This window comes from Aulonocara stuartgranti (genome assembly GCF_965226115.1).
Source record: "Aulonocara stuartgranti genome assembly, chromosome: 18".
Taxonomy (NCBI): domain Eukaryota; kingdom Metazoa; phylum Chordata; class Actinopteri; order Cichliformes; family Cichlidae; genus Aulonocara; species Aulonocara stuartgranti.
Genome location: NC_138954.1, coordinates 19,885,201 through 19,905,682, shown reverse-complemented (window position 1 = coordinate 19,905,682; position 20,482 = coordinate 19,885,201). Strand labels below are relative to the sequence as shown.

At 38.8% G+C, this 20,482-nt stretch overlaps 1 protein-coding gene across 1 annotated transcript in view; it reads right to left on the bottom strand.

Moving 5' to 3' along the window:
• The window catches only part of eif2b3 (eukaryotic translation initiation factor 2B, subunit 3 gamma), a 35,330-nt gene extending 15,590 nt beyond the window's left edge, over positions 1 to 19,740 (bottom strand). The window contains exons 1-5 of the mRNA XM_082513741.1: positions 19,432 to 19,740; positions 16,853 to 17,015; positions 15,132 to 15,286; positions 4,385 to 4,544; positions 4,131 to 4,242 (exon numbers count right to left, since the gene is read on the bottom strand). Coding sequence (XP_082369867.1) covers positions 4,131 to 4,242; positions 4,385 to 4,544; positions 15,132 to 15,286; positions 16,853 to 17,000 — 575 coding nt within the window. The 5' untranslated portion in view covers positions 17,001 to 17,015; positions 19,432 to 19,740. The remainder of the gene's footprint in view (positions 1 to 4,130; positions 4,243 to 4,384; positions 4,545 to 15,131; positions 15,287 to 16,852; positions 17,016 to 19,431) is intronic.
• Between the last annotated feature and the right edge of the window lie 742 nt (positions 19,741 to 20,482).

Here is a 20,482-nt window from a genome sequence, read left to right as displayed (position 1 = left end):
AAAAAAAAAAAGAGAAAAAGAAAAAAGTGTTATTTTGATCATTTTAACTGATTTGAACTGAAACTGGGTTTTTTTCTCCTCATACACACAACTAATAATTTAAACTGCAATTTTTTTAAAACAGCAATAAAAGAAATGAGGAGAAAAATATCTGTGGTGACCCCACAGGAGCCATCAAAAAGATCTTCTCGACAAGCTTTCCCCTCCCACCTCAAACACCAGGCTTACAGTATAACTGGAGTGACTCGGGAGGATTACTTAGTCTCACACACACACACACACACACCAGATGGTAAAAGCTCTAAATCAAACTCGGTGCGTGTCTGTCTGTGTTGAGGTATTTTATTAAAAAGCATAAAAACACATGTTCACTCTCACACACAGTCATGCTCTACGGGTGTCCCAGGTGTAAGTCTCTGTGTGGCTATCGCATACATAAAGTAAAACTCATCAGAACACCCAGCATGTGACATCACTGTTTAGCACCTGCAGACGGGCAAGAGACAGAGCCTTGGATAATTGGGTTATGAATGACGATGTGTGTGTGTGTGTTTGTAGGTTAAGAACAGGTGCCCTGAATCATAATAAAAATATGTTAGTAGCCATAAAAAGCAGCACAGTAGGTACAAGTATCACCATATCAAGACTGTTGCAGTATAAAACCAAAACATATTAACTTTTTTTAAGGGGGCCTCGTTAAAATAATTTTGAGGTCCATATGTTTTTATTCTGGGAATCTATTATAGCAGCTTTGCATGATCACCAATTCAAAACAAGTCCTTATTTTCCCTCATACTGAGCCTCGGTTTAACTACTTAGCTCGTCTTCCTCAAAGTCAACTTTCTTTGATTGCCTGTAACTGACAAACTGAACATTTGAACAACACCTTTGGGGGGTCTGCATATGCCATGTTAAGAAAATCCCTTCCCCTTGACATACCGCAGACCCAAGAGCAGAAAAAACTGTTGGAAACAGAGTTTTTAAGAGGAGTCTGAAGCATGAGCACACTAACTACTTCTACACATGCTGACTTTGAAATGTTCGTGTTTAATGAGTACGCACCATTGTAACAGTACATATATTACCCGAACATTAGTAATCAAGTTGCCTTTCCTAACAACAGCATCATGTGATTTCTGGTTGCTGCGAGTGCTGTAGAGCTCATTGTCGAAGGGAGCAGGAATTTAGTGCCTCTGCAGGCAGGGATGACTCAACTGTTGGATTAATGACTGACTACTAAAGTACCACTAAAGTCCTCAGTGGGAGAGAGGAGTCACATCTCTCGCTCTCAAACACACACAGCATAATGTCTTATTTAGTTACAACTAAAACCCCATAGCGGATGGTGAGTCAGATGCAGCAGAATGACCGTTAATACCCTCATTAGTCAGGTTTTCACAAGAGCCAACAGTGCTGAAGGGCTTTTTAAAAAACAATTTAACCACTCCTCCAAAGCAAAATTTGCAATTCTCGTAATATTAAACTAGCCCCATAGATGCTTTCTCAATTGAATTCACATATCTGATCTTGTGTTGCAAGCCTACAGTGCGCATGGCTCTGCAAGTGCAGTCAGACTAATGTTGATAGCTGTCAAATCCTGTGCAAACACACATTATGTGGGACCATTGATACATATGTTTAGTAAATTTAGTACAAGGATCTTTGGAAGGGAAGTTATTTAATTTTTTTTAAAAGGTACTTTGTGTAATATTTGTGTTTATTGGCTTTTAGCCCCACGTGTGCCATCATTAGTAACAGATGTAAGTAACTCCGAGTCTGTTTTGCTGAAGATCACTGCAGTTGATCTGACCTAAGCTTCCTTGCCTTTCCTTTATACACTTACTGGCCACTTGTTAGGCACTACATGCTAGTACTAGGACACTCTTTTGATTTCAGAATTGCATTAGTTATTTGTGGCACAGATTCAACAAGGTCCTGGAAAAATGCCCCAGTGATTTCCATATCGTCATGATAGGATCACACAGCTGTGGTAGATTTATCAGCTGCCCATCCATCATGTGACTCTCTTGTTCACTACATCTCTTGACTTGAGTACAGTGAGCTTGCTATCATGTTCAAGAAACCAAAGTTTATTTGTGCTTTATGGCATGGATGTTATCGCTGTCAGAAGCAGCAATTAGAAAATGCATACACTCTGGTCACAAGGGGATGGACATACTAAGCAGGTAAGCAGTGGCATATTAGCACTGCTCAGTTTTAGCATCAACAAGCCATTCTCTGCGAAATCTACAGATGCTTGTGTGAGAAATCCCAGAAGGTCAGCAGTTTGTGAAATACTCAGATCAGCCAGTCTGGCACCAAAAACCATGTCCCATTCAAAAACTTCTACATTAACTTTCTTACCCGTTCTGATGCTCAGTATGGACTTCGAAAAGACGTCTTGACCATGTCTGCATCCCCAAATGCATTGTTTTGCTGCCATGCGATAGGCTAATCACATATCTGCATTAAAGATCAGCTGAACAGGCGCACCTAAAGTGTATGTCATAATTTTAAAACCTCCCAAAAACCCAAAACTAGCTGCTAAACTTGGGGCTTTGCTTGTTTTGCTTGAAACGTTCTAGTTTTCCGAAATATCCTGTTAAATCAGCAGATTAATACACAGTCAACCATTTCTCCAGACCTACATCCACAACATTCTGACAGGTGGAGCCTAATGTATGAGAGGAAGCTCTGCTGGATTCCTTTCACACCGTTTAAGCGATTTCCAGGTCAAACAATCTCACATGTGCAGAATGTTTTGAGCTAACACACCTCAACCATGTGGAAACTATAGAGAAGGAAAGGGAAGAGAAATTACAGAGAGGCTGAGGCAGAACAAGCATGGAGACTGTAAGAACAGATGGTTGGTTGTGTGGAGGGATGCACACAACAAGAACTGGTTCAATGAAGTGAATGAAGTGGAAAATTAAACGGACGCCAGTCAATGAAGAAATTCAGGGGGTTGCACTCACCGATTCATTTTTCTTTCACTAACGTTCCACAGAAACTGAAAAGAACCAACTGCAAAAGATACTACAGGTGTGAAATGTTAATGTGTACAAATGTAACACGAATACGAACATTTAATATCCAAAAGACGCTTCATAACCTGTATGTACAGTACGTGTAAGCTGTGACTACTCTGTGGGTGATACTGCTTTTGAAAACAGTCAGGTAGCTACAGGTGGGAAACAGGAATCCATACTCTGGCATTTACTCTGCTTACTACCTCAGGCAAAAAATAATTTTGTGTGGGTGTGTGACATGCGAGCGTATAAATGATCAGAGGTGCTTTCAGTGTTGGAAGTCTTTCAGTATAAGCTGTAAATGTTTAGCTGTGGGCTCAATAGGTTTCCATAACACTGTGACAATGTGTGACTGTTTTCTCTCCATCAATGTCCGCCTCGAGGTTGTGTTATGCGTTCATATAAGCATTTCTGAGTTTATGAAATAAGACAGAATGTGTGTGTGTGTATATATGTTAGTGTGTGCCTCAAGAGTTTCTCTGTGCAGAGAAGCATGCGAGCAGCTGCTCTGGCCCCCCTCTTATTGGCCAGAATTTACTGTGTCTTTGGCTCCATGAAGTATTTACAAGCTCCCAAAACACCCGCTTTCACACATACATGCATTTTAGGAGTTCGAAACAAAAACCTACCTAGAACACTCTTCCTGTAACAAAAATCCCACACAGCCACCACAGAACCTTCGCCCTAAAACACACCGACTCTGATTAGAAACTTAAACATCTGCTTTGCCAGAGCTAAGAACCTACAGATGTACAGAACACGTCACCATCAGGCAAACCTCCAAAGTCTGATCCACGCATGGAGGAATAAGAACCTGCACGAGAACACGTGCCGCACATGCTCAGCAACTTATAAAGTGAACACTGATTTGCTTTGGTTAACAAACCGTGCTGTGGACAACTGTCATTCCACTAATACAGAAGAATCAAGAGCCTTTAAGAAGACAGAGACCCCTTTGAAGTGAACAAAAACAAAGACTCAACAGTGAAATGATTGAATGAAAGTGGATAACCAATCAGAAATGAGTAGATTTTCACATATATGTATAATTTCTAATGGCTCATTTGGACATATAAATAAGCAATGTGTGGTTAGACTTACTTCCTCATAATGGATTTCCTGATTGATAGTCCGTCCTCAAGATCGGCCTCATTGGCCATGAAGAGCAGTCTCTTTCCTGACTTATCAACACCAACAAAGTCTCTCTGCTCAGCTGGGGAAAAATACACAACATATACTATTAATACAAAAAAAAAAATTGCCCAGTTAAACCACTGCAGGGAAAAAAAAATTATAGATTACATAAACAGCAGATGCAAAATGGTCTCATTTTCTAAGATTTATTTTCATTTTACCTGTCTTTTTCTTGCCCTTCTGGCCTGGGACGGTCTCTGTGAATTCGTGGGCTTTGCTCATTAGCATGGCCATTGTCGCGTTGTGCGCCCGGAACAGATCGACCACCTCGTGAAGCGCTACGTCTGTTATCAAGTCACAACTCAACACCAGGATGTCGGTCTTAAGAGAAAGATTTGAAAGAAAATCACAGTGATCTATTCATGCTGATGTATTTACTTGACAGCGCAACGGTAAGACACAACAGAATGTCTAACATAATGAACCTGACGTGGTTTGGTGGGACTAGGATTACTTTACTAAGCATAAAGAGGCTTTTGACAGGAGCTTGCAGGCACACACACAAAACTCTGAAACAGACACAGAAATGGCTGAAATACAGTTGGCAGGGTGAAGCATTTAGACTATTGTATACATAAACTTTATTTCCGCAAGTGCTTGTTGGCCCTTTGTTAAAGTGACTTAAACTCTGATTACAGAGAGTAGTGAGTAATGATTTCTGCTGTTATTCACCATCTCTGTTTGAGAATATACAATTTCTCTTCTGATTTTGTTGTTTGACATTATGTTTTAATACGAAAGCAATATAAGTTGCCTTGTTATGCAATAGGTTATAGCTTATAAAGGTAAAAAAAATTATACTTGAGTATCTCAGTTAAATGGTAAATTAAAAAAAACAAATTAAACCAAAAAGCACAGATCTAAATAAAACAGGAAGGAGCCTGAATCAAAAGGGAATAAAGGTATTGTGGTATAAGGTAGTGAAGAGTTTCTGCATCTGTCTTCATGGAAACAAAGCTGAACCAGATGTCAGACAAAAAGTTCAGCTGCTGATCTAGTAAAAAGCGCAGAGGTGGTGCGAAGAAATTACTCAGCAACTTTTGACAACAAAAGTTATCTCCAGACACTTTATGCTGTAAGCCAAGAACCCTACAACAGTGAGTTACACAAATCCCAGAGTACCTGTTTTTTCTTTGCTCCCTTCCCTTCTCCATTCATTCAGGTCTGAGAGACAGAATCCATAAACAGTGAGTGTAACTATATTTTTCTGCTGTTTCTCTTTGTGCAGACCGTCAGCTTGCTTGGATCTAAGCAGACAATTCAATTCATAAACACGTGGTCTTCGTCAAATTACTTTGGTATTAATTTGTGATACTTCTAAGATTTCTGAAGTCCTTAAAACCTTGCTCTATTTTTCACCTAAAAGCCCACAGCAGATCGAAACGACAAAAAAGTCTCAACAGGTGATTAAACTACAGATGTTAAAAACAGGAACTGTAACAAAAACAAAACGGCCCAGTCTGTATTGTGATTATATACACTGAACAATATTTCTGGCATAACAAATTAATGCTTTCTATCAGGTCTTTAACATTGCTGGTAATACGTTACACTATGTCACAGTCTATACATTTTAATAAAATGTTATGCAACAAGCCTACTGCTCTTCCAGTAAGCCATTTATGCTAGTTTTACTCTCTCTAATTACTGCAAATGAGTAGTTTTACATCTTTCAAAAGCTTTGAATTTGTATAAAAGAGAAATTACATGTGATTGGGACATTTGTTTAAATCTTTTGCAATCTCACAATTTTCTATTTTTTGTTTGAAGTGCTTGAAAACGCCTGACAAATTAGACATCTGTCCTGTTTAGTTTTCAGTGTGTGTACGCAGTTATCTCTCTGAAAAACCTGCCTTAAATAAAGGAAGATTAACTCCACCCTGTGTTTACATCCACATGTTAAGTCTTGCCCATATTTGAGTCTTTTTTTTTTTTTTAAATCATGCTGCACTCACTGCATTCAGTGACACAATATCACATAACTCGCTTATCCTTCTCCATTTTACCCTGGCTGGCTGGTTTTAAGTACATTTCTGTGAACTGATCCACATAAAACACTGCTCTAACGTTACACACAGGCAGAGAAAACCAGCCAGCGTTCAACAAAATGCACTTGAGCTTAAAACAGAGCCCACATTTTTTTTTGAGAAAAGTCTTATTTTAGAAGATGACTATCTTAAACTAGTATCAGTATCCCTACTATCTAACCACATGTAAATCAATACATGTTTGGAAACACAAATAAATATGCAGCTGTGAATTCCAGTTGACGTATCACTTGCTCTTATGGCGAGAGCAAAAGCAGTACCTGTCATTTGAACTGTTCTCCACTGTCTGAATGTGTGTTTGCATGTGGGTGCAGCCACATTTGTGTCTGTGTGCGGTATCTATCTGTCTGTCAAGAGATGAAGGCTGTCAGCATAGGGACTAATCCCACCATTAGCACCAGCAGCCTTAATGACAGAGACATTATTGCTCTGTTTGTGAAGGAGAACACAGAGTGAGAGAGAGGGGATAAGGAAGAAAAACACATGAGCAAAGAATCCACAGACTGTCAAACAAAAGAAAGAAAAGGAAAGATTACAGTGAAGTTGTTTTTAAAAAAGTATTTATATAGAATAAATGTAATATATTATCTGGTTTAAAAAAAGGATCAAAGTATGTAGAGTATGAGATCAAGGGTCAAGTTGACCTAGATTTACATGCAACTCTAATCTTGACCCGGCGACAGGAAGCTGCCACAGTAAAATTGAAGGTGCCTGCAAGAGATCTCCTGACTCCTGAGACTCTGAGACCTTTCAGCTCTCTCCTCGCTCTATCACAGACTGATAAGCTCGCACACATGTTCAGAAACAGAGCACTCTCACACAGCCACACACATTAAATGGACAAAGGCGTGCTTGCTTCATTCACACATGCACGCACGCAGGCGTACACTCAGAGGCGACAGCCGAGTGGAGTCAGCTGGAGAGGCAAAGACACTTTGGCCTTTCAACAGCCAGGATCACTGGACAGGTCAGGACCACACACACTGGTGCACAAGCAATCACACACAGATTCGGATTTGTCCTAGTGGTAACTGACTTCAATCCAAAACTAGTGCTTGCACAATCCTGACCCGTTTCAAGGACACTTTCTTTGTTGTATGAGGTATGAATCCACCAGTAAAGGCTGACATTCACAACTTTGTTATTTACAAGTTACAAAATTCAGCAATGTCACGTACATAAAGAAAGCTATGATGTATATAATAAACAAAGAAAGTATGAAACAGAGATTCAGGCTTCATCCAATTCCCATGAGAAGACAGCAGCAGGGAGAATTTCATGGTTTGATTCAGGAGTTGAAGCTCTATCATGACTGCTTTTGTAAATATTTCACCTTTTTCAAAGAACCGATTCGCCCAGAGCAGCGTTTAGCTGCGTGTCGGAGGTAAAATAATATTATTTTACTATTTCCATATAATTGTATATTCAGTACCAGTGAATGTTTTGAGCTACAGTGCACTTGTTGGTATACTGAAGTATACTTTATGGTATACTGCAGTATGAAAACTGACAATACTTTCGCTCAGCTGCATGCATGCATGCCAGTCAGACTTTTTACCACACTTCCAATAAAAACAGTCTATTTGTTCAATCTCTTTTATATTTTGATTCCTCAAAGGATTTTTGAAGCTAAGAACTTGAAATGACTCGGCTATGTGACACTGGTCATCAAGTCAGTGTAGGTTTGAAGGATACACAAGCTTTGACTAATGTGTTCATCATAAAAAAAACAAAAACAAACCACTGAATATTTTCCATCACCCTGGGATAAAAGTAATGTCGGTCACTTTTAACATGTACAAGTCTTGCCTGGTCTTCTTAAGATTATGAAGTTTCAACATTGCAGTTCAGTGAAAAAACAGAGAAAATGCACATGGAGTAAGGGTGTGGAGCAAGACTGTTGAAAGAGGGAAAGAAATAAAAAAAGACACATCTAAGCATGTTTGCTGTGCCGCTTTCATGAAAAGCCTCAGTCCCATCTCTCACTCCTCTCTTTCTTCACCTTTTGTGTCAAGTCTTACAGGCTGACTAACAGATGTTGACCAAAGGTGAAGCCTTGAATCACAAACTCCAATGTATATATAGCTGTTTTAGTTCATACGCGCTCATTATACCAGGTGATTAAGCCTCAACGATAATAAAAATGTCAAAGAGGCTTTTGGCGTACAAAGCAAAACGTGCATGCAAAGTACTCCTTTCACTAGTTTGGCTTATTGTGAAAGAACTCAGCATTAATCAGCATATCCGTCCACTTTTGTGTAACCTCACTGTTTGCAGAGTGAACAAAATAAAAAATGCTCCCTGTAATCTCTCCTTTCAGTGTTCGAGAGAAATGGCCGACTGTGCTCACCCAGAGCACACACCGATTCCTGTAACTATTTTGTTTGATCGGTTACACCAAATCCCCTCATGGAAGGGTGTTTGCATCAAGATGTGTGAGTGTCTACACTGTGCGCAGGCTTCGGTTTGACAGATTGAGTGATCTCTGTGCAGGGATTTGGCAGGCCATGGTTACAGTTCCTCACTCATCACCTTGCAGTGTGTGAGTGTTTGTAACTCAATGCCTCTCATCCAGCTGGCTGCTCAAAGGATTAGAAACTCAACGATTCTCAATGAGAGCATGCTGAAGCTAGTTCTGCCTAAGTGTGTGAATATTTGTACATGTGGTAATTCCAAGCATCTATTAAAAGGACTAATCTAGCTATGAAAATAACTAGAATCTGTACACCAATTCAAAGGGGAAAAAAGAAAAACGATTAAAGCCATTTGACCAAAAGAACTGAAAGACTGATCATGTTGTAAAGAATGAATGTCAGAAGGACATTTTTATCTTCGATTGTACAGACAGGCACAAAATAAAGAAAAAAAACCCTGAAAGCTTTATCATTACAGTGAGAGCATTTAGTGCCTTTGCTACACTGTGAGGAGTATTTTGCTGGCAACTTGAATGTAAAGCTGTTTTCAATGATCAGCTTTATCCATGATTTAACATTTCTGTCTTGAGAAGAGCCACTCTCTTTTCAGGACAATAACACCCAGAGAATCACGTGGAATCACTAGATTTTTAACCCATTTGAATATCTATGCAACATGTCAAGTGTGGCCGACCAAAAAGATTACTGTATTTTCCACATTATAAGGCGCACTTAAAATCCTTTAATTTTCTCAAAAATCGACAGTGCGCCCTATAATAATAGTTAAAAACTGTCTAAATTCTTTCATCTTTAATAAAATGATCAGCGTTGCTGCTTTACCAGGTGTAACAATTAAATTTAACATGCAGGCATCCATGAAAACAGAATTTATTAAATTTAACAGAGTTAGAAGTTAGCAGGAAGTTAGCTTGCTAGTTTCCACCTAAACATGATATAGCATGTTCTGATTGAGAGATTTCTGAAAAAATTAAAACACACAGCTCTGCTTTCGATTAATGCGCCTTATAATCCGGTACGCTTGATGTATGAAAACAGACCTGTGCATCGACATTGCGCCTTATTATCCAGTGCGCTTTATGGTCCGAAAAAATACGGTAATTGTAGTGATTGAGGCTCTAAAACAACAGTCTTACATCAGATTGTGATAGAGATTTCAAGATGACTGTTTGTGACCTGACCTGGGACAAAGTTAAAGAAGCTACAACTCACATTGTAACTGAAACTATAGCCTGCTAGGGTTATCAAAATACTAGAATGTCAAACTTACCGAAATGCAGTGTAAAAAAAAAAAAAAAAAGCACAGGGGGAAAAAGATTAGAACAATACAAACTTTACCAACTTAATAACACATGGCTAATATAGGAACTGTGAGGAACTGCTTATAGTTAAATGACTAACGTTAATGTGTGTGTCAGTCAGGCTAACGTTTATGAGTATGTAATACTTTACTCTTTGTAAAGACTTGTTCAGTCTTGGGGTGCTGGTATAACTCATTGGGTTGAACAGTCAAACCAAATGCCTAAAGGCTTCTGCAGAGTCCACCCTGTGCCATTTCCTGCATGTCCATGCTTTCTCCCTCCTTTCCTTACTACTCTAGTCTCCTGTCACGAAAAAAGGCTAAAAAAAACCCTCTAAATTAATCTAAATAAAGTTGTCCAGTGATGCTAATGTCAAATATTTCAGCTGCTAGTGAGGAGAGGTGCTGGGTGAAGTGTGTCAACTAGAGGAGGCAAAGACTGCACTGGTGGTAATGATACTGATACAAATGAGTAATTTGATAGTAATTTTTAGTATCTGAGAATTGATTTTTTTGACAACCCTACTACACCCTACATCTACTTATCATCCAGTAGGAATGTAGCATGTAATGATGCTTAGTGTTGGGAATGGAAATTCCTGGAAATATTAGGATCCTGTGGTTTTTCTTCCTTTTAAGATTAAGGGTGGGCGATATTGTTTCAGATTGTTCCTCTTTTCTATATGTTGATAATTAAGTGGTTCTGGTATTGTGAAATTAGTTGACTCTTCTAATAATCTAGCTTTTTACGACAAGCTACACTCGTATGCCTTTCTAAGTATCAAGCAAACACATTCACCCACCTGCACATACACACTCTTTGGGAATTTGCCAAAAAGGAGGAGCGAGGGATCAAACTAGGGCTGAACGATATATCGCATTTGCGATAATATCGCGACATGATCAAGTGCAATTTTCTAACCGCAAAGGCTGCGATTATACTCTGGACATGTCCAAATTCATGGGCTGCATCCTCCTGAGGCCGCATTTGTAGACCGATTACGTCACAGCGACGCACCGAAGGCTGTCCAAATTACTACCATATCCCAGAATTCATAGCGCGGCCCAGCCAAACTCCAGTTTCCAGCAATGGCGGCCGCTACTAAGTTTTAAAATTACTCATACTAATCTTTCTGGGTCACAAAATAAACTTTTAACATATTTTCAGGCGAGAAAGTAGTTGTGTAAACATCAAATATCTGCTCGGTTTATCAAGATATCCCATATTTGCAAAAGTGCTTCGACGTTTTCAGAGGCGTCTGCTACCCACCAGCTCGACAGCTAGCCGGGAGCTCGAGGGTTACTGATGCGGCCGAGAACGGCACAACTCCCGGCACATCATTTTCAGATCACCGCGGAGTTTCGCTGCTCGGGTTAAACGTAATATATAAGTCACTTAGACAACCTAAAAATGTTATTGTTGGGCTTTTTTCAGTGTTTTGTTTGTTCGTGAGTAAATCGGTTTGGCTGAGATTAAAGTTATTAGATTAGATAAAATAAAACTTTATTAATCCCCCGGGTGGGTTCCTCCTTGGTTTTCACACAGCTGACTAAACGTCAAACAGAAAACTTATTAAACAGAAGTATGAGACAGTCGAGAATTTACACCAGTGTCTGGTTATATTTTAGATAGCAAGAAGCAGACGGCCGAGTTTATTAAACTCCACCGAGACAGCGGTGACGCTAATCAGAAGGCTAGACCGTCCAATTTCACGCCTTTAAATTTTAAAGGCGTGTTTGTGTGTGTGTTTATACAATTGCTATTATGTTTGCACTTTATGTGTAATGTTACTGACTGCAGAGATCAGTAAGATGTGTGTATTTTTTATTTATTAGTTTTATTTATTTAATATTATTTTTTAATTGAATGACTGTCTAGTAGTTCACAGATGTCGAAAAACTGAGTGTGGTAAAGCCACTGATTTTTTTTATGTATATTTCTGCAATCTGCACATTGTACTGACTTTCATTTTAATGTTTACACCAGGGTTCCTTGTCAGCACTTTATGCTCAGATGTTTGTAAGCTAAAAATAAACTATTGTGTATGTTCAAATATACTGTTGTGATTGAAGAAGTTAAATAAAAATGTCAGTCATCAATTCATGCATCACCTCATGTCATCATAACAGAGGTCTGTCTTCCAGGAAAGAACAGTTTAAAATTAATGTAATATAGTATTGGCCATACTATATGATGTATTACTTGTCTTTGTTTAATAATACAGAAGACAAAGACCTTAAAAAATAATCGCATCGCAATCGCAATATTGGGGCAAAAAATCGCAATTAGATTATTTTCCATAATCGTTCAGCCCTAGATCAAACCCCTGACCAGAATCACAATCCAGATCAAGAGTTGTGATTGTGCCAGAAAAAAAAAGTCATGATCTTCTGGCCAATCACCTACCAACACTTGGTTCAGATCATAATATAATTAAAAAAATATACCAACAAAAACTCGTCTTGATTAAATAAAGATGTGACTGGATGCAAAAGTTAATTTTGTATGGCAAAATGTTTGGACTGCATTTCTGTAACTGCCAAAAATGTGTCTTTTCTTGTAAATGTTTGAGTCAGACAGTACCGTAGATCAGCACTATTTACCTTGCTGATTTCATATAGCATTACTGTAAATATGTATTGGCTGAAAGCCTGAAAACAACCATAAAACCTTAAATTATTGACATACGCATGAATCACAATGAATTAATTACTCAAAAGCATTCATAGTATCACCTTCATTTAAGATTTGATGAGTCTGAATTAATTGTGATTCTTAAAACTGACATTTCTAACTAAGCCAGTGGTATACAATTCTTTGATAGTAAAACAATAAACAAGAGAAATTGCTTTTGAAACACATCAGCGGCCAACCCTAACCCCAAACTAACCCTAAACTCATATAAACATGTCTTCATGGACACAAGGGGCCAGTCAGTACAATGGCATATACACAGGGTCACCATACACCCTTACATACCCAAACACAAATGTTGCACAGATGTGCATGACTGCTGCATGAGAATAAATGGTGCACTGGGTAAACTGGCAGCACAAGGAGTTTGAGTCTTAACCATGACCTCATCTGTTTAGAGTGAATCGGATGAAGGGAGGGATGGAGGGATCAGCAGGCAGGATATAGAGGGGGGTATGGAAATTGCAGTTGGGGGTCATGGATACCAAGACAGCATATGTACACGTGTGTGCCTGTGAATGTTTGTGTGTATTTTAAAAATGTGCAATGAGGTACCTCGGCGGCCTTGGCCATTCAAAGCAGGAAAAGGCATGGATCGGTGGTCAGCCCAGCAGTGTGAACGTTAGGGCTGCCACAAATGGTTATTTTGATAGTCGACTAGTCACCGATTATTTTTGCGATTAGTCAACTAATCAGATCATGCATCCATTGGACATACAACGTACAGCTTATTACACCAGCATGCATCTGCTCTTATATAACTATCATTAGCTTACAGCTTTAAGTGTTTAAGGTATGTGCTAACTAAAAATAAAGACAAGATGATAGTTTATTACATTTTAATGAAATTTGCAGATTGTTTCGGTGGAGTTTAATAAACTCAGCCGTCTGCTCCTTGATATCTAAAATATAACAGGACACCGGAGTATATTCCCGAGCATCTCACACTTCTGATAATCAGTTGTCTGCTTGACGTTTATTCAGCTGTGTAAAAACTATAACTTTAATCTCAGCCAAACCGATTTACTCAGGAACAAATAAAATACTAAAAAAAGCCAAACAATAACATTTTTAAGTTATCTAAGTGACTTATATATGTTTAACCTGAGTAGCGAAAGACGGCGGTGGGTTTGAAAACGATTTGCCAGGACTCCGGTGTTCTCACCGGCTCTAGTGAGCCTTGAACCCCAGCTAGCTATCGAGCTGGTGGGTAACAGACGTCTCCGAAAACGTCGGAGCGCTTTTGAAAATATGTGGTGTCTTGATAAACTGAGCAGATATTTGAGGTTTACACGGCTACACGTTTATTTTGTGACCCAGAAAGAATAATAAGAGTAATATTAAAACTAACTAGCTGCCGTCATTGTTGGAAACTGAGCTGGGCCACGCTTTGAATTCTGGGACAGAGCTTCTTCTTCTTCGGGGTTTAACGGCAGCTGACATCCTTGTAAATGCAGTGCTGCCATCTTCTGTTTCAGTCCGCTATTACACTCTTAAATCCTACTAGTTATCCCTGCGCTTTTGGGATGTTACAAAGCTTCAAACGACGCGTTGACTATTAAATTAGTCGTCGACGATTTTGATAGTCGACTAATTGTGGCAGCCCTAGTGAATGTCCACCTAAACTTCCCCCGCAATCTTTGTCAATTTTTTACCTTACCTAAAACCTTTCTGCAATTCTTTGTATGGCTGTGACATTAAACAGAATAAAAATTTATAAATAAATAAAAAAAACTCCCTACAAAACACTGTCAATCAGAGCAATGGAGAATGGTATTACAGAGCAGAACATGCAACATGCAGTGTCTGTGGATGCAACATGCAACTCTTTACTGGCACTGCATAATAAAGCAAAACTCAAACCAATGCTTCCTGCAAATAAACAATTTAACCATAATATTTTGTTAAAAAAACACTGCAAACAGTATCCTATATTTTTGTAGACACTGGAACAAGTGTTAGGATAGTCGCAGTCATGCAGGACTAGAAACTGGAAACTAGTAACCAGTTGCTAGGGAAAAATAGTTTATTCTTCCACCATTTGGGAAATGGTTGCTAGAGGTTGCTGGGAGTCGCTTGCAAATGGGTGCTATACCAGGTTCCGCAGTTGCCCACAATTTCAGACAACGACTTGTCTGCAAACACTAGCCCCGTAGTTGCAGAGTGATAATGAAACTGTGAAAAATATGATGGAAATGTAAGCTATTCACCTTCAAAGTAATGTATAAATGTTGTGCCTTATCACTGCAAACAAAACATTTTAAAAAGGTGCTCCGGACCCTTGTGACTGAGGCCTTTAGTGTAACCCTTTCATTAATTCAGTCTGATCTAATTCATACTTATTTTCCATACATAGCAAATAAAGGTCCAAGAGATTGAGAGTAAATATGCCGCCCCCTCCCCCCCAAAAAACACCCACAAATACATACGCACCTTGATCTTTGGCTGGATGTGTCTGAGAGCATCAGCGGTACCCATGTCGCCATCTTCCTGGATAGAAACCACATCCAGTTTCATCTTCACATCCTTTATTTTAAGGTCTGTGCTCATCGCCTTCTGGACCTCTTTGGTAGTGATCACTATCACCTCTGAAAACACAGTTCACAAAAGTATCCCTTTGATTATCTTACCTTCATAAAAAAGGAGACAAGCCACAGCAGATGCTTACATGGCTATAATATGTTGTGAGCTTCAAATAAGCCACTTTTGTGTTTTTTATAAAGTTGGTAGGAACAGTACTAGACCACTTTACGAATCTAAAATGTTGTAGAATCAGTCTAGTTTAATTAGCCTTGCCTGCATTAAATGGTTTATACCGGGCATTTGCTCACTCTAGCTGTGTCAGCCTAGTAAAACCTAATTGCACAGATTTGGCTAGGAAAATGCACACTGTAAACTGCTGGCCACACAGAATGATTATGTATAGAAAGCAACTTTTATTTAACCTAGCACAGGCTTTTGTAATGAACAGCATATTGCCAAAAATAAATAAATAAATACTTTAGAAGGTCAGGCTTTCTGAGCCCCACTGCATGCTGCTGCACAAGAGTCAGAAAACTTGACTGTAAAAAAAATAGTGAGGAAATGCACACCTGACATGCTGACAATGTCAAGTTGACAAGCTGATGGAAGTACAACTAAAACAGACCAGAGCAAAATCTGACTCAATGTAAAATATTTGTAATGGTGTTAACTGAGGATTTCAGTGCCAAACAAAAGCAAAACTTTCACTGACCTTAAAGAGAATAAAGAATTACAACTGGCTTCGCTTTTACATATTTAGAGTTTGAAAAGCATAACACATTTTAAAGTAACTTGTTGTTTCTTTTAGGTATTTTGAATGTTTTAACAATGGTGAAAAACATCTAACCAGTTTTAACTCCCCAGAATTTAGAGTCCAAGTAGTTGGTCAACAACTACTTGTGTAGGATAGATCTTGCTTAAAGTCTAGTATTGCAAATTATTGCTTATCCCCCAAAACAGATAATTTATTAAACACACAGCTATAGTTTGCACTTCCCTGGATTCTGCCTGGCTTTAACACTCCAAATGATGAACCAGCAATGAAAGAAATATCATTTTTTAAGTCACAGTTGACATGATTGTAATCATAAAACCATTTTTATGACCTCCGCTGACATTCTCTCTTCATTATGTCACTGCACAAATAACTCTCTCCCTTTAAGAGTGCTCACAGTTTCTACATCAGTTTTTGTATCTGTAATTTAATCCTGACAGTACTAACATGAAAAAAAGGAGTCCTCAGTTATAATAGGAGGTGAAACTATTTTTCTTATAGGTCTGAGTTTCCACTTTTTGTTCCAGACTTTCCAAGTGGGCCACATAAACTTACTGGCAGGATTTTTGCTTCTTTACATTTTATGTGGAAACCAAGAATGACTTAGCCCTAACTTTAAGACTTCTCCCCCGCTACCACTTACACAAAGCTTACATGCAACAAATACAGTTGATGTGAGCTGTACGCTACAATATCAGACCTGATTTTATAACTTAAGATGACCTATAAAGCAACAAATATTTTCACATATTATGGACACCCAGACCTCTGAATAATATTTCTAATATTCAGTATCAGCTGAAATAATAGCTGAACCAAGAGATAAAGAAGCATTATATTTATTGCTAGCTCTCACCTTCAAATCCCACCTTCTCCAGAAGGTTAAGGGGATACCACATAAGGGGCTTGTTGCCAACAGGCAGCATAGCTTTGGGGGTGTTGTATGTCAGATCAGTCATACGAGAACCCCCACCCGCCGCCATCAGCACCGCTTGGAGCTCCATGTCTGCTGCAGATGGCTAAGAGAGGAGGGGACATTGTAAATGAAAACGTATAACATACAGTACTGACCACAGGTGTAGACTTAGTACTTCAACAAATTAATACAGCACTAAAATACTGTCGATAATATTTGTGTATAATACTCTGTAAAATAGTATATAAAAGCACAAAGAGTAAATTATGTTCATATTAGCAATAATGTGAGTTCCTAAATGTAAATGGACACCATGGGTAAATGGGCTATTGTACATCAGTTCAATATAGTTCATGCACAAGAGCACAAACAGATCCTTGTTAAAGAAGTAAGTCTTTTTATTACTTTAATTACTAGTTTTTAAATGCATTTAATGCTACTGTTATGTTCATTTTAAATAAAGTGTGTTCAATGTACACATATAACATACTGATGATGCTGTGTGCCTCAGCTATATACTCCAATCAGTCTTCCAAGTGACACTCCCTCTGCTCTACCCTGTTTACCGTATTCAAAAAGTCTTAGCTCACACCAGCCAAGATTGCAGGTGGCCAGTCTAACAGAAGGCTAACACAGACAGACAATCGATAATGCTCACATCCACATCTATCGTCAATTTACAAAAACCAATTAAGCTAACCCCATGAATATCTTCAGACTGTGGGAGGAACACAGAGAACATGAAAACTCCACACAGAGGCCCCAGCTGGCTAGCACACAGGAAGCTAATGACAGAAGGTTAGCAGTTTAGAGGCATTCCAGACCTGCTTCAGATGTTTAGTAGTTTGTGAAATTGCAATTTGTGGTCACGTGAACTGACACAACTGACAAGCTCTCTATGATTCATTTACTCTCAAGCCTGTGTGACTGAACAGTGATGCTAGACGGATTTTATTTTACAAAGTCAGGACATTAATGTTAGGGATCAGTGGACTCCTACTCAAAAGACTGAAACTGTGAATTCCCTAAAATACTAGTATCATCATTATGATCATCAAGAACTGTGTTTTTCTGTCTTTCATGGTATTGGCTTGATGTCACTAATGAGATCTCGTTGCTGATGGATGAGCACAGGAGTTAGCTTCTAACATTTCTGAATGTCATGATCATGCTGGCAACTAGGGCAGTGCCACATCAAAACAACCACAATAATACCAGTATAAATTTCACACAATACAAAAATGTCTTATCGCAAGTTTCTTGCTATAGCAACGCCATGCATTTACATTCCCTAGTGCACACGACGACAATGGGACAAGACTAGGCATCTCTGAGAGTGAGAATCAATGACGGTTTATTATAAACAAAAACCATACTAATAAAATATCGTAGTTCCCACTAAAAGCGAAAACAACAAACATATTTCAGCACTTGGAGGAAATACACATGGCCACACATTGTACAACCAGGCTATAAAGTAGAAGATACAGTGCAAATGTAAACAAATGGCTCCATCGAGGACCACTAGCTGTTCTCTAAATGCCAGGGAGAACAAACAGTGGATGGAAATTACATATGTGGTTATATAGTGGAATAAGCAGGACTTTAAGCAGCTGGTTAAAAGGCTGTTGAACCAACATACAACATTCAAGAATGTAATGCTATGTAATCACTACTTCAGTATCGTGCTGGTACTTCTGGTAACCGAATAGATTCATACTTCAATCAGCATTATTGTTGGGTCTTTACCTTAAAATATAAAGCACCTTGAGGCAACTGTTGCTGAGATTTGATACTATATAAATAAAATTGAACTGAATTTAAATTAGTGTTTCATCAATGGAAAAGAAGAATGGAAAATACACTTTATTTACAGTGATGCTGATGCCTGCAAGCATCACTAAAATCTTGTTCAGAATTCTTTTCTATATCATCAGTAATACTGTTATTGCAAGTTTCACTGAAATACTGTGATTTGATTTAGAAGTTATACCGCCCAGCCCTACTGGCAGCACACAATCTGTTTCATTCACCTTCATACCAAGAGCATGCACAGCTTAATACTTGTTGAATAGACTCCTAGTGTCTTTTCCCCCCCCCCCAAGCATTCAGTGGTATCGACCTTCAACACTATGATACCAGTGCATCACCAACAAGTTTGCACAACTGTGCTTCATTGTATGTAAACAAAGATGCCTGTGCTTTATTGTAATGGCTGAAAATGAGGAAAAAGAGGATGAATCTGCATATTGTGTTTATCATGATGAAATATGACATCTAAAATCACGCAGTTATTTGACTCCCACAGTCACAGCTTTCTTAGTCTCAGTACAGCGTGTGCTTCACACAGCGCCTGCTCTCCTGAACGTTTATATCCAACAGACATCATGTCATCGCTGTAGTAACCACTAGCGTCAAACTGGCATGTGTGCTCAGGACATACCCTGTTGACCGAGAGCACACCCATGCTTTAAGAATTAATTCAAAGCCGAAGCACTGAGATATAAAACTTTACCTACCTGTCAGAATCCCTCCGAGTTGTTCGGCTGCCTGGAAATGACAGCGGTGCTAGACGCATGTAACTTGCCGTCAGTGTTGTTAGCACTCGGCTAAGGACTAGCAACGAGCAGTAAACGATGCCGCTTTTTTAGAGATAGATTACAACCAACCGGACACGTTTCTGAAAACCGACAGGTAACTTAAATACAAGTAAATAACAGATATTAGATTTCTCGCCAAATAATTTAACAGTAATTACGCAAAAGACGCTAAGCAACTAGCATTTTAATGATGACACCTGCGTGCCTTTAGTGAAATACGTCCGTGCGGGAAACTACTTCCTCTGTAGTATGGTTCCGATCAGAGAATAGAAGAAAAACTAGACCATGATTTGTCATAGACTAAAGTTTTTTACAGACAAGGGGAAAAGGAGGAATAGGTGTGGTTGAGAAGGACAGATCTGTTTAAAAAGAAAAAAAATCTTCACTCTGCTAGGGTATAATATCATCATGCTGGCAAGCTAAACTATGATTTATACTAAATTAATTTTCCGAGTGATGATGATAATTGTTTTACATTATTAAACAGATAAAGAATATTCTTTTTTTTTTTTAAAGCTATGGTACAAGGAATTACAAATGTTCACACATTGTAAAAATGTGAGCAGGTTAGCGGCCAGAAGCCAAACAGCAAAAGCTTAGAAAAATCCCAATTCACAGAGCTGAGACGTAACAGCAAATTGAGCTTGGGGAATGTGGCTCTGGTTTTGTTTGCTCTGGCCAGGAGATGAGCTTGACTGCTCGTTACTGCCTGCTCAAAGCCAGGCAAGCACGAGAAGGGTGGGAAGAAGGAGAGAAAAAGAAAACAACAAAGAGACGAAGAGGCCTGACTGCCTGTTGTTGCCCAAACACCATAATGCTGAAACTATTGAATGCAATTTCTCCACCGTGAATGGTGATTGCTGAAAAAGTGGGTGTCCAGCTGCATTTGCTGTCTGTGAAGCAGTGCAGAAGAGCCATGTAGACAAATAACAAAAGAATAAACTCTAAAATCAAACAATCCCATATGCTA